Here is a 27420-nt window from a genome sequence, read left to right as displayed (position 1 = left end):
ATTGGCAGACTAGTGAAGTCCTCAAATGGGATACCTCAGTTCAGCTTGGAAGGAAATACTCTGAAAATACATTTGGGAATACGTAGGGACAGGCAGAAGGTATGGAAGTCTTTGACTCTTTAGGACAGTAATTTGTAATAAGTCAGGAGAGATGTTTTGGCCTCAGGTTATGGAGTTCTTTTGTGGATTTATTTTTATTTATTTTTAATCTTGGAGATAGTGGGGAGTCATTGAAGTTTCTTGAGTTATTATATTATGTATTATATATAAAGATTTGGAATAGTAACCTGCAGAGAAGTGTGGGTAGAGAGAAGGTGACAGAACTGAAATGATTAGAGATAAATTTAATGGCTTTGACCAGGGAGAGAACAAGAGAAAGGATCTTGGGTGTCACATTGGTTGGTTATTTCCTTAATAGAAAAAGGAGGAAGAAAGTTTAGTTGGGATCAAAGATAATTCAGTTTTGTAGTTTATATTTTATAATAATGTTTAGGCAATTGACAATAGAAAGAGTGTGTGTGTGTGTGTGTCTTGGTGGGGAGGGTGGGAAGTAGGAAGAAGAGGAAAGCCTAGATTAAACAGTAAAGAGAATAATAGCTGTAGGGGGAAGTGTGATATTGGTGAATGGGAATGATACATGGGATGATTTTGATGTTTTTATGTGCAATGTGAATCTGGAAAAACAGTTACAGAGCTAATATTTGAACCTTGGTCCTTATTCCAAATTGAACTCTTTATATACTACACATACTGAAGAATGGACATGGAATTTGTGGCAGTTGAGGTTGCTGAATTGACTTGTCTAGTGTTTAGTGTGAATATTGGGATCTCAAATTTGAAGGCAAGTTCTGGCTTCTGACAGGATAGCAAAAGTATGTCCTAAGAACTTAATAAATAGGCACTTTTCTTATTAGTATTTTCTAAAGTTCCAATTATGATCACTTAGCATAAGGCTTTTAAAAAAACAAACATAAGATCTGAGCTTTATGGTAATTGAACATGCAATTTTATTGCTGAAGTTCTTGGGAATAACTCTTTTGGAAAGCAGTTTCATAAAGTTCAGGATTATGGTTTTAACAATTTTCATTTTGAAATCTGAAAAGACTAATTGTTAATCTACTGGACAACTTAAAGCAGTTCTAAAACATTAAAACTTTCATCTTCAGGCATTAAAGTAAAGTTACCTCAGAGTACTCTGCATTTTTAAAAAACCTTTACTTTCTGTCTTCTAAAATAGAAGACAGAATGACAAGGGATAGATAGTAAGTGTGATTAATTCTTGCCCAGGATCATACAGCCCTGAAATATCTTGTGGCTAGATTTTAACTCAGAACCTCCCATCTCTAGGCCTGGCACTTTTATTCACTGTGCCACCTACCTGTCACTATTCTTACCTTTTTAAAAAATCAATCAACCACTTATTTAGTAAATAAATCCTTCTGTGTTAAGGAATGTATTACTTGCAGAGTATTTAAAAACCTTTCATTCTACTGGGGCAGGCAACATGTATTTATCTCTACATACAGAATAAATAAATATTGTAGGTACTATGCTTGAGTGCGACATAAATAAACAAATAAATAAATAAACAAACACAAATAAATAAATAAATAAATAAATAAGTATTGTAGGTACTATGTTTGAGTGCGAGGTGAGGCATGCACAATATAAGACTTGCCAAGCTTCTTTAAGAAAAGGCTACACTGAGGTTAATGTGAGGAGGAGAGAGAGAGAGCATTATCAATATAGGAGATGCTCTCTGCAAAGGCAAGGACATGGGAAAATGGAGTGCTTATTAGGGACAGAACAGAAGTTCAGTGTAATTAGAACACAGAATGTGATAAGACTAGAATGAGAGGTTCAGACCAGATTCCTGTAATTTATCTCAGAGAAATAGAAAACCATTGGAGTTAAGTCAAGAGAGTCACATAATCATTTTTGAGAAAGGGCAGTTATTTTCCCATCAATATAATAGGATAAATAGGTGTGGCAAGAAACTTGGAAAGACCAATTTGCACTGTTGGATTAATCTTTGTGTGAGAGAAACTGCTAATGTAGTTTGAGGTCAAGGGGAGGGGTTGGATGCATTCAAGACATCACATAAGTAGAAATAGTTAAAATTTCACAAATTGGATATCCTGGATAAGGTGAGTAAATTATATTAATACTGTGATTATTAATCTGTGACAAGTTTTGTAGAGGGAATGAATTGGAAGAATTGTATTTTGGACATCTTGATTTTGAGATGTCTAGTACAGCCAATGTAAAATGTCCAGTATGAAATTGGATGTGGGGGAGCTTCATCAGCTTTCTAGCATTTTTATTACTTTATAAATGATATTATGGTTGCAGGTTTAATCCTTGATCACATTTGTTGATAGGTTAAATTAAAAAATAAATTTTTTTGTCTTTTTTTAGCACGACCCCACGACTTCTTTGATGCACAGACACTGGATGCAATCCGACATCGAGCCATATGCTTTAACCTCTCAGCCCATATAGAAAGTTTAGGAAAGGGACACAGTGTTGTTTTTCATAGTACTGTAAGTATTCTGGTTTCTTTGCTTGTTCATGTATGTGAATATACAATTATCACTACATTTATATATAAAGAAAAGTACATATAATTCTAATTTTCCCTAACATTTGCCATCAACAATACTATATGAAAAAGGAGTAAAAAAAAAATTAATGTCAAAATCAGCAAAATCACTGGAGAAATCAGCAAAGGCTTCATTTGGACCTTTGTTCACATAAAACCCAGTCTTAAGATTTAGGAGTGAAGAAACAAACTTTTTTTTTTAGATTTTTAGATATTTTGATCTGTGAGTAATTTAAAAAATTTTAATTGCTTATTGGAGTTTATGAGCACTTTTCCAAAATACACAATTATTTTTATCATGTTTAAAATATGTGATATAATTATAATTCAAATATATCTTCAATTATTGTACAAGAAATGTAACTTGATAAAAATGAACAAAATGAGAATCATCAATAAAGGCATTCAGATTTCAGAATTGTATTCAATACTCTACTTGTAGACTTCAAGATGTGTCAGGCCTGCTATGTTCTGATGCAGGCTAACGCATAAGATTTTTGGATTTATAAAATTTACTATAACATTTTTCTTGCTATCAGCTTTAATAGGCATTTTCATTTGTCTACATTTTTGTAGAATGCAATTTTACTTACACACACACCCCTCTTCCCCCTTCATCTCTGTATAATTTGAACCCAACCCATTACCACTTTGATTTATCTTCTGGACCTTTTCCAGCTTATTTAGGATTTGTCCTAATTGTGATTAGAATATAGAATCAACAGGACAGAGTATAGAGAGACTCTTAACCTCTTTATTCTTGGAAGCTGCAGGATTGTACTAGTTATTTGCCACATCATACTTTTGAGTCTCCGTGATTTTTCAGTATTATTAGTTCCTCTAGATTTATTTCAGCCAAGCTGTTGCCAAAACATGCTTTCTACATCTTACAGTGGCAAAGCTGAATTTTTTCAACCTGTCTGATAAGACTTAATATCTTATCACTTTTGAATATTATTTTAAATATATCCTAATGTTTTAACAAAATTATTTTTAAAATGTACTTTCATAGTTTCTCCCAGGATTATTCCCTCTCCCAGAGGGACTGTACTCTTATCTTCCACCTCTGGAAAAGGTGCAGTAAAGGTCTGTCTTTTAAAAGCTACTGCTGATTCTGCAACATAAACATGTTTTTGAGATTTCCCACTCACATGTTATAATTACTTGTTTTGGATCACAATATATCCAGCATAGCAATATTCTATTAAATTCATGAAAATATTTTTTAGCCATTTCCCTGCTACTGCTATAATTATTTTGGTGTGTATGTGGGGATATTTCTTATCAGTACAGTATTCCCCTGGAAGTGTGTGTAAGATTATTTGCATACTTCCAATTTGCTTTTCAAAATCATTGTACTGATTCATAGCGCCCCCAACAGTTCACAGATGTACCTATCTCTTGTTTTGAACAGTTTGTTTTTTCTCTTCTCCAGAAGAGGTCAGCAGAATCTGATTTAAGTTTTGGCATACTAGGCTAAGACGGAGTACCTTCTGGGTTTTTTTTTGTGTGTGTGTGTTTTAGTTTTCTTTCAAATTTTTATTTTCTTCTATAGTCATTTACTCATTTTTCACATTTTATTTGTCATTTTTAATACTATTAATAGGTAATAGCCAAGAGAAAAGAAGATTCTGGAAAGATAAAACTGCTGCTTCATTGGATGCCAGAAGATATGTAAGTCCTATTAATTTTTAATTAATTTAATTAATTGAACTATTGTTACCATTGTTGGAATAGACTCTAGATCTTCAAATAAATTGTCTACCTGGAGAAATTGTTAACTATATGTTTTTCCTTTTTCATCTACTTTAAAATTTTTTTTCTTTTTGAGAGATGAGTTTCTGGATCAAATAATAGGTGCACCATTGTATCATGATAGTATGTAGATAATAATGAAGTGAAAAACCTGTGGAGTGAGGTGGAATAGAAGATTTCCTCCTAGTCCAACAATTTTATCTTAATAGATTTATGTTAATAGATTGAAGTGTTCCTATCTTTTTTTAGATCATTTATTAATATTCATTTTTAACATGGTTACATGATTCAAAGCTCCTACTTTCCCTTTCCTATCTTTTTTTAATAGGTACCTTTCAATGCAGAAGTAGGTGTTGCACAAGCAACAGGTGTTGCTTTTTCTAGATGTTCTCAATGCTTTATAGCAGTGATTCCCAAAGTGGGTGCTACCACCCCCTGGTGGGTGCTGCAGCGATCCAGGGGGGTTGGTGATGGCAGTGATGGCGATGATGGCCACAGGTGCATTATCTTTCCTATTAATTGCTATTAAAATTTAAAAAAATTAAATTTCCAGGAGTCCAAGTAATATTTTTTTTCTGGAAAGGGGGTGGTAGGCCAAAAGTTTGGGAACTACTGCTTTATATAGGATGTCTGTGGCCACATGTGTACCTCTACACTAGATTTTTATATAGCAAACATTTTTAAGATTTCTAGGTCAGACTATTTTGAACTACACAGGTTGTCACATTATTTGACTAAGTGACTCCTAGTGAGTCAGCTTGAGGAGTAGGTGAGATGAATCATAAGTCAAGACCAAGATGACAAGAGAATTTTGTGTTGTGATTTGGCCTATAGGTTAGGTAGGCTGGCTCTAAAGGATTTAGGGGCTAAGCTATGTATGTGCTAAATAGCTACAGAATTAAAATTAGTCTATTTTTTCAAAGTAACAATTTGAGATGGTCTGTAACTGAAACATTTTAATGCAGAGATATCAGAATAAACTGTAAATGCACATTTACAAATTACTTTCAAATTACTTACAAAGGTCTTTGGAACTTTTAAAATTATGACTTAAAATTTTAAAGAGATTTCAGTTCAGAAGTAAATATTTGGTATCAGTAGCTTAAGGTTATTAAGGTTATGGCTCATTTTCAAAGCCATGTCATTAAGCAGTGTCTTTCATAATTCCCATAATTTTTAAAAACATTTTAAAGCTAATTCATTATTTTAAGGTTGCTTATTTTACCCTTGAATGTGTGATCTTAAAAAAATTTTTTTTCTGTTTTTCTCCCCATAGTTTGCCTGATGTGTGGGTTAATGAAAGTGAACGACATCAATTAAAAACAAAAGTAGTTCATTTATCAAAGCTACCCAAAGACACTGCCTTGCTTTTGGACCCAAACATATACAGGTAATTTAATTTTGAGTTTTTCCTTTATAAAACATAATCTTGGAATTAATATAAGAGATTGTTAGGACAGGAATATCAATCTAGTTCCCATGGATTAAGTTCTATGGTTTTAAGAAATTCTTAATAATCTACCTTCATGAACTGAAATCTAGTTACTGAGAAAGAGGGAATGTGTTTATTTACCAAGTGTATTTTACTTTTTTGTGCTTGGTGTACAGAAATTCTAGTAAAGGAAGTATATACAACAGAACCCTGAAAGATCACTTCTGTTAAGATCACATGTATTTTTTTCAAGTCCAAATTTATCCAAAAATAATTACTGTTTAGCTGTAATACATTACTGAAACCAGTACTTTCATGTTGAGTACTGCCATTTTTTTCCTACAAGATTGTGGGGAGGGAAAGAAAGCTCATCATATCAAGTGTCCTAAGTAGGTTAAACAATGGTTTTTTTTAAAAAAAAAAACTTCAGTTACACATGCTTATTAGCCAAAAATCACTTTTAAAAAATCTGGCCTCCTTTTTTCATTAATGTACTATGTTTTAAATCATAATTTGTAAGTAGTTCAATTGTAGTTTTATTTATGATCCAGTTATATTATTTGTATTTTTTTTTTAAACCCTTACCTTCTGTCTTGAAATACTGTGTATTGGCTCCAAGGCAGAAGAGTGGTAAGGGTAGGCCATGGGGGTCAAGTGACTTGCCCAGGGTCATACAGCTGGGAAGTGTCTGAGGCCAGATTTGAACCTAGGACCTCCCATCTTTAGGCCTGGCTCTCAATCCACTGAGCTGCTACCCAGCTGCCCCTATTTGTATTTTTTCTTAAAACCCTTACCCTTGTGTCTTAGTCAATACTGTGTATTGGCTCCAAGGCAGAAGAGTGGTAAGGGTAGGCAATGGGGGTCAAGTGACTTGCCCAGGGTCACACAGCTGGGAAGTGTCTGAGGCCGGATTTGAACCTAGGACCTCCTGTCTCTAGACCTTGCTCTCAATCCACTGAGCTACCCAGTCGCCTCCAGCCAGTTATATTTGGCAAGTAAACAGAAAACTAAAATAATATACTCAGGACTTAGTACAGTGCTTTGTCTGCAATAGGTTTGTAATTAATTTTTGTTGAATTGATTTGTAATCGATGAATGACTTAATCTTTTTTTCAAATTACTTTTAATTTCGGTCCTCAACAAATTTCAGGTTTCTTGAAGAGATTCTAATGAAAATATTTTTGTTTTAGACACTTAAGCTAAAGTTATTTTAACTAGAATATTATTTAATACAAACAAATCCTAATACAACAAAATATTCTATATTTCTCCCTCTTTTGTGGATCAGAATTGCGAAATAAACAATTCAGTTTAACAAACATTTCCTGAAGGTATAAGTAGATGCTGCTATCCTGTCTTTGTACTGGTTTCTCTTCTATCTTAAGTGGCTAAATATTGACTTGTATTGACTTTGTAAATGTGTTATGACAGTTGATAGGTTAGATATTTGTTTTTGAAAGGACTTTATCCCCCAATAGGATTTCCTATTCTGATAGATTAAGTCCTAATAGAGATCTTTTATCCCGTCTTTAATTGAATTTTCCCTATAGTTAATGTCATGTAAAGAAAGCACTCTTGCAACATCGACTGCTTGACTACATAAAAGCATATTGATAATTTCATAGGCTTTCCAGTTGGGATTTCATTCATGGATTATGAGTTATTTTTGTAGTTTTCTTATAGTTCAATATTTGTATATGTTTAGGTTTGGGCTGAATTATTTCTAACTTTCCAAATCTCGTATTGGTTTTTTTTAATGGTTTTGTTTTTAGGGAGCTAAAAGGGTTGAGAATCTTTTTTTTTTTAACATTTATTAATATTCATTTTTAACATGGTTACATGATTAAGGGTTGAGAATCTTAATTTGTTCAGTTTAAAAAAAATTAAAGCCCCATTTGTTTTAGAATTCATACTGTGTCTTTTTTAAGTGGTAAGGACTAGGGAATTGGGCTTGTGACTTGTCTAGGATTATACAGCTAGAATGTTTCCTGAGGTGGTCTTGAATCCAGGTCCTCCAGACCCCAGACTTGGCACTCTATCCACGTGTTACCTAGCTTGGTGCCCTATGAAATTTATTATGGTTCTAGAAATATTTATTGAGGTTGTAGTCTGATGAAGCAAGCTTTTTTAGTATGGGTATGTAAACTACATTAAAGAAATTTCTCATAACACATGTTCTTCATTTTAAAACCACCTATTTGTCAGCTTATAAAAAAAAATCTTTAAAAATTACAAATAATGATGACAGCTGAGTAGCTCAATGGCTTGAAAGCCAGGCCTAAAGTCTGGAAGTCTTAGGTTCAAATCTGGCACGTTATAGCTGTGTGACCCTGGGTAAGTCACTTAGCCCCCATTACCTAGACAGTACCACTCTTCTGCCTTGGAACCAAAAGATTCTTAAGACATAAGGGTTTTAAAAAAATTACAAATATTTACATTTCTTAAGAAATAGGACATTTCAGATAGTAGATGAATTAGGAAAACATACTGAGAAAATTAGAACCTAACCTCTATGGGTTATTAATAACAGGAAAGTGTTATAAATATTTACTAGCTGTATGTATTTTATCTAAATGTAAAAGCACTTACCTTGTTTGCAGTTTAAAAAAAATACAATGAACTTATATTTCTTTTTTTTTTCAGAACAATGCCACAGAAGAGGTTGAAGAGGTAAAAATAATAATACATAAATAAATAAAGCAAACAAACGGGGGATACCTACAGTCTTAGTCACTGACAATGGGTTTAGGAATAAAGTTGCACATTAGAGTCAACCCCTTCCTTTTTCTCCTCCCTCCCCCACTACTTAGATAATATTTATGCTTAGTGTAAACATTCTGTGAATGAAGTAGATGCTTCTGTGGAATGTATTAATATATTACTGTATATCCACATTTTCATGGAATGGTACAGTGGGAGACTGAGCAACCACTCTTCTGGCAACTTAGTGAAAACAACTTCTTAAAAGCTTTGCATGCATGCTGCTTTAAGCTGCTTTTCTTTAGTGATTCCAGTAGTTTATATTTGAAAAAATTTGTGCCCTTAACAAATTTGAAAAGCACTAAGAATACATTTTACTCTACAGTATTCATTGATTTAAAATTCAAGATATAAAAGACAATGAAAATTATCAGGAGATAATTTTATTTTTCAATTATGATTAATAGATGTGATTGGTTGCCATTTGTGTTCTTTTGCAGAACTCTGATAAGAAAAGTATTCAATTTGTTTTTAAGCAAACAGTGAACGTCATTTGCAATCAACCAAAAATTTCATCTATCGAATTAGGGCTGAAACCTTTAACTGTTAAAAGAGTGTTGCAGTATGTGTGGTGACTCCCTTTTCAGGATTAGGGCTTTCTCATGGAGTACAGTATGTTAAATATTTACTTATGAAATGAATCTGTTAACGGTTTTTGAAAAACCTCTTTTCAAAAATTTTGAGTACTCTTGGTTGATTTCATTTTAAGACCAATTTTTTTTCCATGGGAAAAGCAATTGATTTTTCTTTTGATGTGAGAAATTGTATTTTTTTTTTACTTATCTGGAAATTGAATTCTTTATGCACCAAAGTTGGTTTGGGAAAGAAAATAAAATCACTTTCTTGCTTATTAATAAGCAAGAAGCCATATTGATTTTTTTTTTAAACTTAAAGAAAATAGAAAACTGTGTAATTTGTTAGTCTTGTATGGAGACAAAAATGTTGCATAGAGATAATAGAACATTGCTTGTAAATAATTCAGCAGATTTGTAATATATTTTTATATTATGAAATGTACTGTAGATGTTTTTCTAGAGGCATGAAAGTTAAATGTATATATTATGGTAGAAATAATATTGAAGGATATTGTAATTCACTAGTGCTGCCAGAAGAATTGTTAATAAAGCACCTTCCTTAACAATAAATGTCTTTTGGAGACTTAAGGGACTATATACTACTGTTAATATCTGTTGTAAGAATGAAATACATTGAACATCCTTCCAGAAGTCTTTGAGGGATGAACAGTAACCATAATAGAATTATGGCACTCATTTCTGACAGTGACCGTGAAATCAATTATTTCCTTACTGTTGGAAGGACCTATTGTAAAGTATGTGGTAATATGCAGTCAAACTGCATAAAATCCTCCTATTGAGGAGTTTTCACTTTACTACAGTAAATATAAAAACCAGCAGTTTTTACACTAAAATTTTTAAATAAGAGACAAATTTATTAACCCTTTGGTTCCAAGATGAGAATTTTCATGGTACATAGTGCATTTTGCATTTACCTAATTTTTAAAAAAATTTTTTTTAAAAAATAAAACATGAGGCCTTCTTGGTTCCAGTGGGTTAAAAAAAGCTAGAAATAATGAGTCATGAAATTAAATGAAGTGCAATTACAGCACTACTAATATAAGACATTCTGGAAAGGTTGTTTAATAAGAATACTATACACATGCTCTCTAGCAATGTGACATTTCTTTTGCATTTTTCTTTTGGTTTCTGTTCTTTTGCTGGAGCACTTCATCTACTGCTTTATTCTGTACCTATAAAGTAACCTGCAATCTCCATTGTTATCTTAAATTTGTTATGAAATTGCCAATAATCGGATATATAATTTGTATCTGTATTTTTATTTTATTGCTTCATGTCCTTGTAAGTCATTCATAATTGACAGATGATTGTAGCCCTTGCCTAAGTATTTTTTCTAATAAAACAAAGCAAATCACATCTAGCTTCAAAGTTGTTACCTTTTAATGAAGTAAATATCCTTTTTGATGCATTGTACTTTGGCAGGACAGCCAAGATCCTCATTTAGACTAATTGAAGTCACACACACACATATATATATATATATACTTCTCTCATAATTTCTTCTCATTTCCATATCCACTGTTGCTGGTCATTAGATCTTGGTTCACATTATTACCTAATAATGCTATACTTGAAAGGTTACTGGAAGATAAAGCAGATTAAAAAAAAATTAGTTGCAAAAGAAAAAGTATCATGGCTGCTGCTTTCTTTTTCCATACTTTCTGTTTTTGTAACAGTTCTAAGAAGGACAAGAACTGAGTGTCATGTCACGACCAGGGTCACACAGCTAGGATCCATCTGGAGTCATGTTTGAACCCATGTCCTTCTGACTTCAGTCCTGGCTCTATCCACTGCTATGTAGCTTTGCACCCCATCATTGCTTCTTAGTAGTGCACGTGTACGAGATTTTCAGATTTCAAAATTATTCTTTGTGACCTTGTTTTTCATGTTTTTTTTTCCCAACTGGACATAGTAATTCATATAAACATTTTAAGAGAGCTATTAATAATTGGGCACATAAAATATCATTTTTAACATTTGTTACGGCTTTCCACCTTTATCTTACAAGTTTCAAGGTGGAATTGCAGGAAGGTCTCAGTATTTGGCATTATTAAATAAGTTGTCTGGAAGTGTTTTGAGGTCAGATTTGAATCTAGGTCCTTTTGACTCCCAGGCCTGGCACTGGCACTCCAACCACTGAGCCAACTAACTACCTCTATAAGTATTGCTATGTTTCTTTTGATGTCCCACCTAGTTTGTATTACCTCAAATTTCCTTTTTTGTTTTACCATTATATTTGGGTCAATAAAAAGAAGCAGTTTTTTAGATTTTAGCAATAATTTATTTAGATAAAGAAAGATGTACTTATTTATCTGCCACTGGAATCAATACTGTATATTGGTTCTAAGCAGAAGAGGGGTAAGGGCTTTCCAATGCAATGATTGTTAAGTGACTTGCCCAGGGTCGCACTAATAGGAAGTGTCTGAGGCCAGATTTTAACCCAGTACCTCCCACCTCTAGTCTTTGCTCTCAATTCACTGAGCCACCTTGCTGCCCTATGATAATTATAAGAATTAAGCTTGTACAACATAAAAGATCATACCTTCATCAACATCTGGATGAAAATGGAACCAATGAGATCAGTCAGGAAAATAAGGAGCTGGTATAGCGGCAAAGGGTGATCTCAACACTTAGTTGGCTTGAGACCCAGTGATGGAGACTGAGAAATAGGCAGATAAGAGGGAATGAGATAAATATTCAGTGGAAGGCATTCAATAGTGTTAATGCTGCAGAGGTCTAGAAGCAAGAATAATGAAAAATAGTTGAGAGAGTAGTTTCAATTGAATAATTTTTAAATTTCAGGGGCAGCTAGGTGTATCTCTGTGGAAAGACCCAGGTTTTTTTTTCCCCAAACATTTATTAATATTCATTTTTAACATGGTTACCTGATTCATGCTCCTCCTTTCCCCTTCGCCCCCCCCACTCCCCCCACCCATGGCCGATGTGCATTTCCACTAGTTTTGTCATGTGTCCTTGATCAAGACCAATTTCCAAATTGTTATTAGTTGCATTGGTGTGGTAGTTTCGAGTCCACACCCTCAATCATGTCCACCCCGACCCATGCGTTCAAGCAGTTGTTTTTCTTAAATGTTTCCTCTCCTGCAGTCCTTCCTCTGAATGTGGGTAGCATCTTTACCATAAATCCCTCAGAGCTGTCCTGGGTCATTGCATTGCTGCCAGTACAGAAGTCCATTACATTCGATTTTACCACAGTATATCAGTCTCTGTGTACAATGTTCTTCTGGCTCTGCTCCTTTCGCTCTGCATCAGTTCCTGGAGGTCTCTCCAGTTCACCTGGAATTCCTCCAGTTTATTATTCCTTTGAGCACAATAGTATTCCATCACTAGCATATACCACAGTTTGTTCAGCCATTCCCCAGTTGAAGGACATACCCTCCTTTTCAAGTTTGTTGTCACCACAAAAAGCACAGCTATAAATACATAATAAAATAATAATAAATAATAATAAAAAATAATAAAACAAGTCTGTTTATCTGATCTCTTTCGGGTACAAACCCAGCAAAGGTATGGCTGGATCAAAGGGCAGGCAGTCTTTTATAGCCCTTTGAGCATAGTTCCAAATTGCCAGCCAGAATGGCTGGATCAGTTCACAGTTCCACCAGCAATGCATTAATGTCCCAATTTTGCCACATCCCCTCCAACATTCATTACTCTTCCCTTCTTTCATTTTAGCCAGTCTGCTAGGTTTGAAGTGATACCTCAGAGTTGTTTTGATTTGCATTTCTCTATTAGAGATTTGGAACACTTTCTCTTGTGCTTATTGATACTTTTGATTTCTTTACCTGAAAATTGCCTATTCATGTCTCTTGCCCATTTATCAATTGGGGAATGGCTTGATTTTTTTATACAACTGCTTTAACTCTTTGTATATTTGAGTAATTAGACCCCTGTCAGAGTTTTTCGTTATAAAGATTTTTTCCCAATTTGTTGTTTCCCTTCTGATTTTGACTACATTGTTTTTGTTTGTACAAAAACTTTTTAGTTTAATATAATCAAAACCATTTACTTTACATTTTGTAATTTTCTCTAACTCTTGCTTGGTTTTAAAGTCTTTCCTTTCCCAGAGATCTGACAAGTATACTATTCTGTGTTCACTTAACTTGTTTATAGTTTCCCTCTTTATATTCAAGTCATTCACCCATTCTGAATTTATCTTGGTGTAGGCTGTGAGATGTTGATCTAGACCTAATCTCTCCCATATTGTTTTCCAAATTTCCCAGCAGTTTTTGTCAAATAGTGGATTCATGTCCCAAAAGTTGGGCTCCTTTGGGTTTATCATACACAGTCTTGCTGATGTCATTTATCCCAAGTCTATTCCATTGATCCTCCTCTCTATCTCTTAGCCAGTACCATATTGTTTTGATGAAAGACCCAGTTTTTGACTTCAGACACTATCTTCCTAGTTTATTATTATTTTGCTATTAACTATTTCTTAGTATTGATTCAAAGACAGAAGGTATGGGTTTAAAAATTTATTGAAATTTTGAGTTGAAATGGAGTAGTTGAGGCATTAGCTACTATGGACTACAAATGGATCAAATGAGATAAAAAAAATTTTTTTTTTAATAATGTATAGATGGGTCTGAGCAGCATTTTGCTGATTGGGATTAAATCTAAGGTTAGGCCAGTCTAGCTCCATTAGAAATGAATAAATGGATAGGTATGTTTTCAGAAAGGGAGCTTTTAATGAAATGGCTTCAATTTAAGGAGTTGAATGAAGTCCTCAATTGAATGTATCTTGGGAAATTTGAGTAAGTTTTGGAACATTTGGAGAGATTGAGGTTCATGTTTATTGCTCTACTGTTAAAGCACCCAGTTAAGATTAGATGAAGCATGTTCCTAGGTTTTCTAGTTTAATAATACTCATCTGATGCCAAATACTCATATTTTTAGTTACACTATTTCACTTTTTTAAAAAAAAATGTTTCCGCAGACATTTTTTTTAGAAGATGACAATTTTTTTGTTGCCATAGTTTAAAGTGTTGCATTCAAAATTAGTGTTTTTTCAAATGAAGAGTTGTTTCTTTTCTTGGGCATTCATTTGAGATTTTTAGGGATCATAACATTTAACTTGTTTGGGAGTTGTCAGATCATTGTCACATTGTGAATATAAAATGTTATTAGGGCTATAAAGAAAAAACAACCAGGCACTGCCCTTAAGAAATCTATGCAATAGACTAATATGCACATAAGTAGTTGTAGAAAACATGCAACATTCATAATAACATTGGAAGGGAAAACACTAGCTTTTAGAGGGATCAAGAAAAAGGTTCATGCAGAAACAAAACACAAAAACACAATGGTATTTATGGTGAACATTCCAGGCATTGTGGACCATCATTTCACAGGGACAAATGTAGGAGATGGGGAGTTGGGTATATGTAATAGAATTGCAAAGGTTTGGGGGAGCTAGGATGTCATAAGCATTAAGCATCTGTTGTGTACAAAGTAAGGCAAGGGTCCCTTAATTCACAATCTAATGGAGAGAAAAAATTCTTAGAATTCATGTGTGGCATAAATAGGAAATGTTTTTCAGCCAAAGGGAAGCCAAAATTGTGAGGGATTGTAAAGGACTTCTGTAGAAAATGGAATTTTAGGTAGGTTAGAGAAGACTGTAGGGAAAGTATTCTATGCAAAGGGGACAGAAAATGCCCATCTATGCAAGGTGAACCAACCTTGGCATTGGATTGAAGACTGGTGGGGCAATCATTAAATCGTAAAGTGGTAAGAAGAGCCAGGATAGGTGAGAGATGTAGATTATGAAGGGCTTTGTGAACAGAACAGACTTGAATACAAATCTCTTACTCTGCCCTCTTCTCATCTCTACTAGCATTCTCTCCTATATGTTGTAAATAACTTAATAAAATCATTTTAGGAATTGGTATTTATTCAGTTCCTTGCGACCACACCTTTAAATATTAGCATATACAACCAAATAAACTTTTCCCCTCTTACATTTTAATCTAGGAGGGAAGTTTGGGGTTGCCATGGTAGTAAATGACATTTGAGTTGTAATGAGGGAGGAGAGAACCCAGGACAGCCATGTGGGACCTATCACATTTAATGGAATTGTGCCTTCCATAAGGATCCAGAAAAATAACCTAAGAAGGAGGAACAAGACAGAATGGTACCTGGAAAATTTATAGAGGAGAGTACCACGGAGTCAATAGTGTCGAAAATGAGGCTTGAGAAAAGGTCACTGGATTTGGCAATAAGAGACAATTTTCTGGAATAATCGGAATCCAGATGGTAGGAAGTAAAGTCTGTGAGAAGAGAGGAAGTGGAAGTTTCCATTATAAATTTGCCTCAAGGAATTTTGCCACAAAAGGCTGAAGGTAAAGGTGATGGAAGGACTGATTAAATGAAGGCTTATTTAAGGTTGTAAACAGTTATGTTTGTAGACCATGAGAAGGAAGGCAGTAGAAGGTAGGAGGTGATGCCAGAAAGGGCAAGTACAGACAGGTTAGTCTATAAGGACCAGGGAGGATGAGGTAGTGGCACTAGAAGTCAGTGATAGGAGGGGAAGCAGGGAGAAAAGGGAGCAAATATTCCTAGCTCAAGTTGGGGAAAGGGCCATCACTTTGAAGCTTTGAAGGAGGATTAAGGAGTAGAAATGAGCTCTATAAGTCCATGGACAAGGGAAAAATAGAAGGATTGCTTAGTAGCGTGAAGATGTGTGTGTGTAGGGGAGCCTGTCAGAACAGTTACTTTATTTTTCTCTACTTAATGGGAAAGCGAGTAAGTTGAACAGCTAAGATTATTAGGATGTTTAAGGGACTGTTAACATATATGGTGAATAAAGGGTTGGAGAAGAGAAAGGTTGTGGCAGTTAATAAACTGATGTATCTGTGGACAAGTCCTATTGGTAAGTGACCATGCAGGCAAGGATATCAGGTCTTAGGGATGGCCGGAAAGTGGAAAGAGGCTCAGAAGAGTTTTAAGATGGAGGGAAGTTTGTTGATCACCTACTCCAGAAGGCAAAATAGAAGGACTGTGTTGGTTGGGATTCTGGGAAGATCGAAAGGGTTGAGAATTAGGAAATAGGTGGTAGGGGATTACCTACCCAGGTAGCTGGCATCTGGGTGTTAATTAACAGCGATTTAGAATCACTGAGATGGGGAGAGTGTGATAACCAGGTATGTGTAAGTTAGTCCTAAAGTGGAAGCAGGGGAGCTAGAGACAGAGAGAAATAGAAGCCCTTGGTTTCTCCTCCCTTCCCTGTGGTAGGAGATAGGAGATGGCACAGTAGGAGCCAGAAGTCAGCTATGTAACAGGGAATAGGAGGCATTCTTCTTTTCCTTGGGGTATTCTCTAAAGGAGATGGAAACTGTGCAGTCAGATGGAAAATCCCCTTCTCTGGAGGCTAGCCATCAGCAGGAGTTGGAAGTGGTACCTTGGTAGCCTTGCCCTGTGCCATTTTTCTCTGCAATCAAGATGCAAGGCCATCCATAGTGAGATGGAAGGTTTTTTTTTTTTTCTAGGAAGACTAGAGATTAGGCAGGCGCAGCGGGAGGTGGCAGCCTTCTATTTTCTTCTGAGCAGTAGGAGGTAGAATTGTTGCTGGTGATAAAGAACTTTGATCATCAGAAGAGTTCCTATTTTATCTTACAAGGACCTCCACTGGGGAGGCAATAAACTGGAATGGAAAATGTGGCAGAGACTAAGAGGAGGCTGTTGGGATACACTAGAGGAAAGATGATGAGGTTCTGATGGTGGTTGGAGAATAGAATATGTATGTAATGCCAAAGAGGTAGAAACAACCAGAATTGCAACTGACTGGATATGTAAGCCAAGAGAATGAGGAACCCAGAATGACACTGAGGTTTTGAACTTGGGAGTTGAAGTCTATGTCAACCATGACAGATAAATTCAGAATATTGGTGAATGGGGTTGAAAGGGAGAATGAGTTCTCTTTGGGATATATCTGTTGAGCAGTTCCATCTTACACTGGTCCTAAGCTTCCCTCTTGGCTCTGTCCCTCCAGGATATATTTACGATGTTTTTAGGACATCAGGTTTGAAATGTTGGTGATAAGGATCTGAGCTGAGGGATATATCGTTGAGATTTGTCTGCATAAAAAGAATTAAAGCCTCGCCAGAAACTTTTTGGACAGTATGTGTGAAATGTATGATTATCTTCTAAATGAGACTGAGGAGTAGTTGACTGGGCCAGAGAAGAATCGAAAGAAAACAGTGTCTAGACAACGTACTGAAGAAAGATGATCTAGGAAGACTGGACAATGGTGTAAAATGTAGAGGTCTAGAAGGATGGATATTGAGAAAAGGCCATTAGCTTCAGCACGCAGGACGTCCTTGGAAACCGAGGAGAGATCCTTTTTGCTTTGAGTGTGTTTGGGGCCCAGATTGCACTAGGTTTTTAAGAGAGGAGAAGCAGAGGCGGTGAGTGAGAATGCATTTCTCAAAGGATTTGACTAAGGAAAAAGGCAAATCAGAGATGATTACTAATAGGTATAGTAGAATTTTGTGAAGGATGATTAAGAATGAAGAAAATAGGTGTTTGTAAAAGGCATCAGAGAAGGAACTAATAAAAGGGGAGAGATTCATGATTGAGAGGAGAGGAATGGTTGGAAGACAATCCTCTGTAGATAAGGGAGAGGAGATCAAGGATATGAATTTTGCCCAGGACTCCAAGGAGAGAGTGGATGTGGGCGTCAGGCTTGTGAAAAGGGAGCTCAGTCAAGCATGGAACTCGGTCTTCAGCTGAGATCGTAGGTGTAAAGGCTGCTGTCAGAGACCTAAAGAGGCTTGGAACGTCCCCAGTGGTAAATGGGATGAAGAATCGATTAATGATGAAAAAAGGCTTACTTTCCTTACTTTTCTTGCTTTCTTTTCCTTACTGCTAGGAGTATTCATTTGAGATTAGATAATATAAATTGTCAGTTTTCTTAAATTTCCTCTAATTTCTTTTGATAGCATTTGAGTAGGAGTAGAGAGTACAGATGTTGGGAATGTAAGTTTTTAACAAAATATTTATTTGCCCGTGGCCCGATTGAATCACCAATCAGATTATTTTATTTTTTTAGCATTAATTTTAATTTGTCTAGTAAATCATTTGTCTGGAAGTGAAAAATATAATTTGTGTTTATTACTATACTTTTTTAGTATTAAGTAAAAAGGTAATAAAAATATGTTCAAGGTTCACATTCAGGGTATCTTATGGGCCAGTATTATTGCGATAGTCTAAAACTGTCAATAATTTAAAACGACATCTTTTGTTCATAGCAGGTAGTGTATTGAAATACAAATATTGGGTATTAGGTCATCATTTTTAGTATACATTTGATAAAAATAACTTTAGAAACTTAAGTTTAACTTATCTGGATATGCATTCCCCATGATTACATTTTTTTTAAAAAAATATTTTTTTAGAAAAATTTTCCATGGTTACATGATTCTTGTTTTTACTTTCCCTTCACCTCCCTTTTACTCCCCCCTTCCCCCCCAATATATCCAACATGCATTTCCACTGGTTTTCACATGTCCATGATTACATTTTTAAAATTCACTGTGGCCTTCTGGATAGTGGGCTGACCTCAGAGGCAGAAAACACAGTTCCTGTCCCCATCTCTGACACGCTGAGTCTGTGCCCCGGGACCTTCGAGACTCTCCATGACACCGACTATCCTTAAATTCAAGATGAATCATTAACGAATTCATCAAGAATGAATCATTTCCGTTGGTTCACTTTTCATCTTTTGGACCCGTCGTGTCATCTATGTAGACCGTTCCCATGTGCTGCAGAGCTGTGATGGACGGTCTGAGTTGTCTCAGGCACTGAGAAATGAGGGAATCTGTCCATCCTCCCAGCTCGCCTGTGTCAGAGAGAGGCCTGGAGCCTGGGCCTCCTCCTCATTGATTTGTACTCTTGCTGGAGCGAGCTCCTCGGGCTCTGCGACTGGCATCGTTATCAAATTATAAGTTGGAAAAAAAATATATATCAAATTATAAGTTGGGAAAAAAAANTATCAAATTATAAGTTGGAAAAAAAATATATATCAAATTATAAGTTGGAAAAAAAATATATATCAAATTATAAGTTGGGAAAAAAAATATATCAAATTATAAGTTGGGAAAAAATATATATATCAAATTATAAGTTGGAAAAAAATATATATCAAATTATAAGTTAAAAAAATACATATCAAATTATAAGTTGGGAAAAAATACATATATAATACATACATACATTAGAATTCTTGTAATGGTAATCTGATACTAGTGTATATTCTACTCTTTTTTAACCAGTTTAGTTGAAAGGGAAGTTGAGTGATTGATTGATTCATGAATTTTGGAATTTGAACACTTATTTTTATATTGATTTTTCTATTTATCCTTTTTTTTTTGCCCCCAGATTCTAGATGGCACACGAATTTCTCATACTGAACTAAATAAAAATGAAATTTATTTTAGGGATATTTTAAGCAAGATATTTTAAAATACCTTGATATTTTAGAGAGCTTAATTTTTTAAAAAGGTTTAGAGATACATGATTTGTTTAGTAACAAATTTGAAGAAGATGAATGTATTTTCTGTAAATAAGAAATACCTCTCCCAACCTTGTTACTTGCTAGACTCATCTTTTTGAATATAAACTAGGTTATAGGTATAAACATCTTAATCACTCAGAAAGATAAATATACTCATGGTTCTGAGGACAGCTTGGATCAAAAGTATATGGCAAATGTTTTGCTTTTTATTTTCATTTAAAAAAAAAAACCTTACCTTCAATCCTAAGATATACTGTATTGGTTTCAAGGTAGGAGAGTTGTAAGGGCTAGAGTGTGTGTGTGTGTGTGTGTGTGTGTGTGTGTGTGTGTGTGTGAAATGACTTGCCCAGGGTCACATAGTTAGGAGGTGCCTGAGGCCAGATTTGGACCCAAACCTCCCATCACTAGACCTAGCTCTCAATTCACTGATGTATCCAGCTGCCCTCTACAGCAATTTCATAAAGTTAAAGGTAATGGTATCCTACAATAGATGTTATTCTAAAGTTTGATGTCCAGAAGATTGTTGTCTTCCATTATAAATTAATTAATTTGCCCTGCAGCCTGTGGTAAGAGTATAATCATTGGATATAGCAAATCCTTAAAATTCACATTTATTTTATTTTATTTTTTCCCCGAAACCCTTACCTTCCATCTTGGAGTCAATACTGTGTATTGGCTCCTAGGTGGAAGAGTGGTAAGGGTGGGCAATGGGGGTCAAGTGACTTGCCCAGGGTCACACAGCTGAGAAGTGTCTGAGGCCAGATTTGAACCTAGGACCTCCTGTCTCTAGGCCTGGCTCTCAATCCACTGAGCTACCCAGCTGCCCTCTTTAAACTTCACATTTAAAAACAGAAAAAAATTTCATCCTTAATGTTTTTTACACTACAGTAATTTTTCAGTGTAACTTCTGATCCCTGTAAAACCTTTTATATAAACATTTTTGGGGGAGAGGAAGGATGCCATCCCTAAGGAGATGTATACCCTTGAATTAATTTACTCATTCATTCTTTCAAATTTATTTACTCATCCATTTATTTATTTTGCTTTTTACATAGGAATATTTAGGTCCAAAGGTATAATCACAAATATATAGGCTTCCTTAAGAGATGGGAGACAGAGTTCCCCAGCCTCTGCACCGCTTTCTCCGGTTGTGTTCACAGCCGAGCACTGGGTTCCAAAGGAGCGCACTTCCACTTCCAATCCCAGAACCCTCCTTGGGCTTGAGCACTGTTAATTGGCTTTTCAGATTTCACATTCTAAGACTGCTAACTCTCCCGCCCTACCTGCAATCCTTGTTTCAAAGTCTTCCAAAGGATCATTAGGAACAGCAGAAACTGGGGACAAACAACTCGTGACGGAAACAGTGACTTCCGACACCCATTTCTTAGATTGGGTTAAAAAAGAGGGAGCGAGGAAGGCCTTTGCCTCTTGCAGCTTCTGTTCTTGGCATCCATGATTTGTACCCTCTGGATTAAAAGATCACAGCGGAAAAGAGTGGTGAAAAAGCAGCAAGAGCTTACATTTACGTTTTAATGATATTCTTAAATCTTTTAACTTTTATTTTGAATTTAACCAGATCCAAACCATGCACATTTTCAAAAACAAACTAGAACGGAAAAAGAAGATATGACGTGATAATGCAAATTGATTACATACGTCTTGTTTTTCCCCTTAAAAATATAATAAACATGTAATTTTCAAAGCTGCCCTGCTTAACCGTGATTCCTTTTGGCTTCTTCTGTTCTTTTTGTGTTGATTTAAAAAATAAACAAAACAAATTTTCAAAAGACCCTCTTTTCATTTCATTTGCCACAACCCTATTGCTACTCCCCTCCATTCTTCCTCTTCACTAGGGAAAAAACCAAACACAAAACCAAAAATCAATTCCCTTTTAAGTAAAATATCTAGGCGAGGAAAAGAAATTCCCACGTGAATTATGACCAAAAGTATGTATCTTGTTCTACCTCTTGAGTTCTTCAAATCTTTGCCAAGGGGTAGGCAGCACTCTTTCATCATTTTGTCCTCTCGAATCATAACTAGTCGTTGGATTTTCCAGATTTCATTATTTTGTTTTTTGCCTTTTCTTTTTTCTTTTTTTAATTTTAAACCCCTAACTTCTGTGTATTGATTTATAGGTGGAAGAGTGGTAAGGGTGGGCAATGGGGATCAAGTGACTTGCCCAGGGTCACACAGCTGGGAAGTGGCTGAGGTTGGATTTGAACCTAGGACCTCCTGTCTCTAGGCCTGACTCTCACTCCACTGAGCTACCCAGCTGCCCCTTTTTTTTTTTTTTAACATTTATTAATCTACATTTTCCAGCTGCCCCTTTTTGCCTTTTCTTTAGTAACATTTTATTTTTCCCAATGTCATGTAAAAAACAAGTTTTGGCATTTATTTTCTAACATTTTGAGTTCTAAAATTCCTTCTTCAAAGAATTTTATGTATCAAATGTATATTATATATCAAATTTAATGTGATGACCTGGGACAATTCTGAAGGTCTCATGAGAAAGAACTGTGGGAGTAGAAATGCAGAAGAAAAACATGATTTATCACTTGCTTATATGTAATATAATAAACATATTATTTGGGGTTGTGGTTTTTAAAAGATTACTCCATTACAAATATGAATAATATCAAAATAGGCTTTGAGTAATAACACATGTATAAACCAGAGGAATCGCTTGTCAGTTCTGGTAGGGGGAGGGAAGAGGGGTGGGAGAGAACGAAACGTGTAACCATGGGCAGAGTATTCTAAAATAAAATAATGTGGGGAAAAAATAAAATTCCTTCTTCTTGAGAGAGTAAGGAATTTGACCATGGTTCTACATGTGCTATCATACAAAACTTATTTCCATATTTTTTCCTGTTTTATGAGAAGATTTACACAATTGTAGCCCTCCATCTGCATTCAGGTACCCTGAGCTTTCTTTGGAGATGGTTAGCATTTTTCATCCCGATTCCTTTGGAGTTGTTGTTCATTGTATAGTATTGTTGTTCACTGCATACAATGTTTGGTTGGTTCTGCCCACGTCATTCTACATCACTTCACGTAAGTCCCTCCTGGTCATTACCATCATATGCCACAACTTGTTCAGCCATTCCTCCATTGATGGCCTTCCTCTCAGTTTCTAATTCTTTGCTACTACAAAGAGCTGCTATCAATATTTTAATACAATAGGTCTTTCCCCCCCCCTTTTTAACTCCTTTGTTATACAGACCTAGTAGTGGTATTGCTAGATCAAAGGGTTTGCATAATTTTATAGCCCTTTGTGTACAGTTCCAAAAAAAAGGATTGGATCCCTTCACCACTTCCACAATAGTGCATTAGTGTCTTGAGTTTTTCCGTATCTTTTCAAAACTGATTATTTTCCTTTTCAGTCATATTAGTCAATATGAGATGCTATCTCAGAGTTGTTTTAATTTGCATTTCCCTGATAGTTATTTGGACCATTTTTTCATATGACTTTAGATCACTTTGTTTCCTTTATCTGAAAATTCCCTGTTTGTATCTTTTAATTGGTCAGGTTTTCTTAAGTCTTTCAGAATTGTTATTTTATAAATTGTTCATTTAGCTCTACTCTGTTTTGAATCAATTCCTTAAATGGTTTGCCTAGGCCACAAAAATAGCAAAAGATCCAACAATCAAAACCAGGTCCTCTGTTTCCAAACTTTGTAACTACCATCGTCTCTATTTTATTACAAATATTTCCTTGTTTTGCTGAATTTCTGTTATTTTTTGTTTCTTATGTCCTTTGATTTATATTCTTATGTCATACTTTGTTCAGATATTTGCAATCAATATCTCCCCAATTTGCTCATTTTTTAAAAAGTTTTATAGACATGTTTTCACTTTGCATTTATGGTCTACTTCTCCTTGAGAAAATTCTCATAAAAAAGTTAAACAACTAAGCAAAATTAACTATATAGTTGTCATCTGAAAATACCTACAACATTCTATATCTAGTTTTTTTAATTGAGAAAAATTTTTTCTCCTTAACTCCCTTGCCATTAAAGAGAAAAGAAAAATCTCTTGTAACAAATACTAAGCATAGTCAAGGAAAATTAATTCCTCCTTGGACTCTATCTCATTTTTTATTCTTAAGTCCATGAACTCTTTGTTAAGAGATGGATAATGGGGGGCAGCTGGGTAGCACAGTGGATTGAGAGTCAGGCCTAGAGATGAAGATCCTGGGTTCAAATCTGGCCTCAGCCACTTCCCAGCTGTGTGACCCTGGGCAAGTCACTTGACCCCCATTGCCTACCCTTACCACTCTTCTGCCTTGGAGCCAATACTTTCCAAGACAGAAGGTAAGGGTTTAAAAAAAAAAAAAGAGATGGATAATGTTCCATTATTTTTCCATGGGAAACATGGATAGCCATTGTTTTGATCATAATTTTTACAGCTTTTAAGTTGTCTTTTGTTGTTATTGCTCACTGGTTTCAGTCATGTTGGATGCATCATTATCTCATCTGGAGTTTTCTTGGTAAAGAAACTAGAGTGGTTTGCATTTTCTTCTTCAGTACATTTTTTTCACAGATGACAACTAATAAGTGTCTGAGGCCAGATTTGAATTCAGAAGATGAGTCTTCTTTTCTTTAGGCTTTATATTCTATCCATGGTGCCATCTAGGTACCGCTTGTGTTTGCAAAGTTCTTATTGTATTGATTATTGTCACAGCTTTGATCATTTCCTAAAAGTCTTCCAAGTTGTTTTCTGTAATATTGATATAAAATATAAATTGTTCTGCTTAGCTTCACTCTGTATCAGTTCATATAACTCTTTCCATGAAATCAGATCTTTTCCCTATTTCTTTCACAATACCATTTCATGACATTTATATTTTTACAATGTAGTCCTTCCCTTTTAAAAAAAATCTAGATCATCTGTCCATTTGGAACTTAGCTTAGTATAAGGTACGTGTGAATTGTCGAACAAAATCTAACTTCTATGCTACTGCGCTATTTCCCCAGCCTTTTAAAAAAATCAAATAGTAAGTTCTTACCCCAGTATCTGGGGTCTTTGTGTTTATTGAATACTGGGCTATTAGGTATGTTTTTTCCGATGTTGCATACCTAATCTGTTCCACTGATTAATTTCTTTATGTTTTAACCAATATCAAATTGTTTTGAGAATTATAGTTTTGTGGAAGAGTCTGAGATCTGGCATTTCTCATCTTCTATAGTTTCTACTTTTAAAATTTATTTACTTTATGATTCTTGACCTTTTGCTTTTATTTGAATTATGCTATTTTTCTACTTTTATAAAGTGATCCTTTATTAGTTTGATTGGTATGACACTGAATAAATAAGATTATGAATTATTGCCATTTTTGTTGATGTTCAACCAATGAGCAATTAATATTCCAAGGGTGTAGGTCTGACTTACTACAAATGGTGATTTGTGGTTTTATTTATATAATTCTTGTGTGTAACTTGGTAGGTAGACTCCCAAGTATTTTTTACATCCTATAGTTATTTTATTATTATTATTTTATTATTAATTTTTTAAATTATTTTCCATGGTTCCATAGGTGGAAGAGTGGTAAGGGTAGGCAATGGGGGTCAAGTGACTTGTCCAGGGTCACACAGCACCCCCTCATTTTCTAATTTTTGGCCACTATAAAGAGTGTGGCTATGAATATTTTTGTACAACCTTTTTTTATTATCTCTTTGGGGGTACAAACTTACTAGTGGTTTTGCTGGGTCAACGGGCAAACATTCTTTTAAAGCTCCTTGGTCATAATTCCAAATTACCCTCTAGAAAGGTTGGACCAATTCACAATTCCACCAGTAATGTATTAGTGTCCCAATTTTGCCATAACCCCTCCAACATTTATTATTTTCCTTTACTGTCACATAGGCCAGTCTGGTAGGTGTTGTGATTTGCATTTCTCTGAACAAGAGGGATTTAGAACAATTTTTCATGTGGTTATTTATAGTTTTGATGGCTCCATCTGAAAACTTCCTATTCATATCCCTTAACCATTTGTCAAATGGGCAATGGCTTGATTTCTTGTACATTTGACTTAGTTCCTTATAAATTTGAGCAATTAGACCTTTGTTAGAGATTTTTTGTTATAAAATTTTTTCCCAGTTTGTTGCTTATAGTTATTTTAAATGAAATTATCATCTTTTCCTTCTGGATTTTATTGAAATTATATAGAAATACTGAAGATATGTATGGTTTTATTTTTTATTCTATAAGCTTGAAGTTATTGTTTCAGTTGACTTTCAAAAAGTAATAATTTTGTTTTCTTTTTTCTTGTCATTCTTTCAATTTCTTTTTCTTTTTTGTCTTACTGCTATAGCCAGGATTTCTAGTAATGTGTCAAATTAAAGTTGTGATAGTGAACATTCTTGTTTCATCTCTGATTTTATTGGAAAGCGATTCTATTTTATCCCCATTATATAGAACAATGATGGTGAACCTATGGTACGAGTATTAAAGATGGCACACAGAGTGCTCCTTGTGGGCACATGTGCTGTCCCCCCCAACCCCCCCCAGAGTTTGTTACTAGAAAGTGTATAATTAGAACTTGCTCCCCAGGACTCTTTCCTAGCTTCCCATGTTCCTTCTCATGTTATGTTGTTACATAGGATATATTTTGATGTGACCCCACCCCTCTCTGTCTTTTTCTGTGAACATGGCTAGGGGAGATTGGGCAGGTGCCAGGCAGGAGAATTTTTCACACGTGGTCATGCTTAAGTTTTTTTTTTTTTTTTAAACCCTTGTACTTCGGTGTATTGTCTCATAGGTGGAAGATTGGTAAGGGTGGGCAATGGGGGTCAAGTGACTTGCCCAGGGTCACACAGCTGGGAAGTGGCTGAGGCCGGGTTTGAACCTAGGACCTCCCGTCTCTAGGCCTGACTCTCACTCCACTGAGCTACCTAGCTGCCCCCATGCTTAAGTTTTGTACTTTGTCCTTTTATTACTTCCACTTCAAGTGACTTAATAATCTTATAAAATATAATACTTTGAGTTATTGATATTAATTTTAATCTTACAAATGCAGAGGAACTCCAGTGGAGCTGCTTCTCTCCCCATCTCCACTATGCCTGATTTTTCACATTTCATTTTTTCTTTTTTTAACATCCCTGCCCCTCTGCCCAGCAGCCCAATGGGAGTTCACAGGGTGGAGGTGGACTACTCACAAGCTGCAGAGTTGGAGGGGAGTGGAGCACTTGGGTCACTCTTTTCCCCCTCTCTACACTGGCTGAAGGCATTCCTCATTTAACCTGCCCAGCAGCCCAATTGGAATGCTTTCTCCCTCCTCTGTGTGGGGTAAAGGAGGGGTGGGTTATGCCCAGCAGTCAGTCTCTGGGGGGGGGGGCTGGCACTGTCTGGGGGGTGGGGTGGGCTTAGGGCCCAGCACTCCATTTCTAAAAGGTTTGCCCTGATTGATATAGAATTTTAACTCTTGGTTTTTGATGTATTCTATTTATTGTTTTAAAGAAAAAAGTTAATTTCTTCCTATATTTTCTAGATTAAAAAATACACATGGGTGTTATATTATCTCAAAAACATTTTTTGCATCTTTCAATATATGTTAAATGATTTTTTCTATTTTGTTGTTAATATTATTAGTTTATAGTTTTCCTAATATTAAACTAACCTTGTATTCTTGGAATAAATCCAACTTGTTCCTACTGTAAGAGCTTTCTACTTTTTTTCTTAGCTTTTTTGCTCATATTTAAAAAAAAAACTTGTTATTGTGTCAATGTACATTAGGTATATTAAGTCTTTA

The 27420-nt window shown here is 35.1% G+C and overlaps 1 protein-coding gene across 5 annotated transcripts in view; it reads left to right on the top strand.

The window, feature by feature from the left end:
• AEBP2 (AE binding protein 2) overlaps positions 1–27420 on the top strand; it is a 69936-nt gene that overhangs the window by 27591 nt on the left and 14925 nt on the right. The window contains exons 5-9 of one of the 5 annotated variants that reach the window (XM_044679890.1): positions 2419–2543; positions 4209–4276; positions 5634–5747; positions 8433–8459; positions 20729–21460. In XM_044679890.1, coding sequence (XP_044535825.1) covers positions 2419–2543; positions 4209–4276; positions 5634–5747; positions 8433–8459; positions 20729–20738 — 344 coding nt within the window. In that variant the 3' untranslated portion in view covers positions 20739–21460. Of the gene's footprint in view, positions 1–2418; positions 2544–4208; positions 4277–5633; positions 5748–8432; positions 8559–8989; positions 9129–20728; positions 21461–27420 lie in introns of those variants that run through there. The other 4 variants (XM_044679894.1, XM_044679889.1, XM_044679892.1 and 1 more) reach the window with 4 other exon arrangements.

The sequence above is a fragment of the Gracilinanus agilis genome, chromosome 5 (assembly GCF_016433145.1).
Source record: "Gracilinanus agilis isolate LMUSP501 chromosome 5, AgileGrace, whole genome shotgun sequence".
In the NCBI taxonomy this organism is placed as follows: Eukaryota; Metazoa; Chordata; class Mammalia; order Didelphimorphia; family Didelphidae; genus Gracilinanus; species Gracilinanus agilis.
The sequence above is the reverse complement of the archived record's forward strand: the minus strand, read 5'-3'. Positions and strand labels throughout refer to the sequence as shown.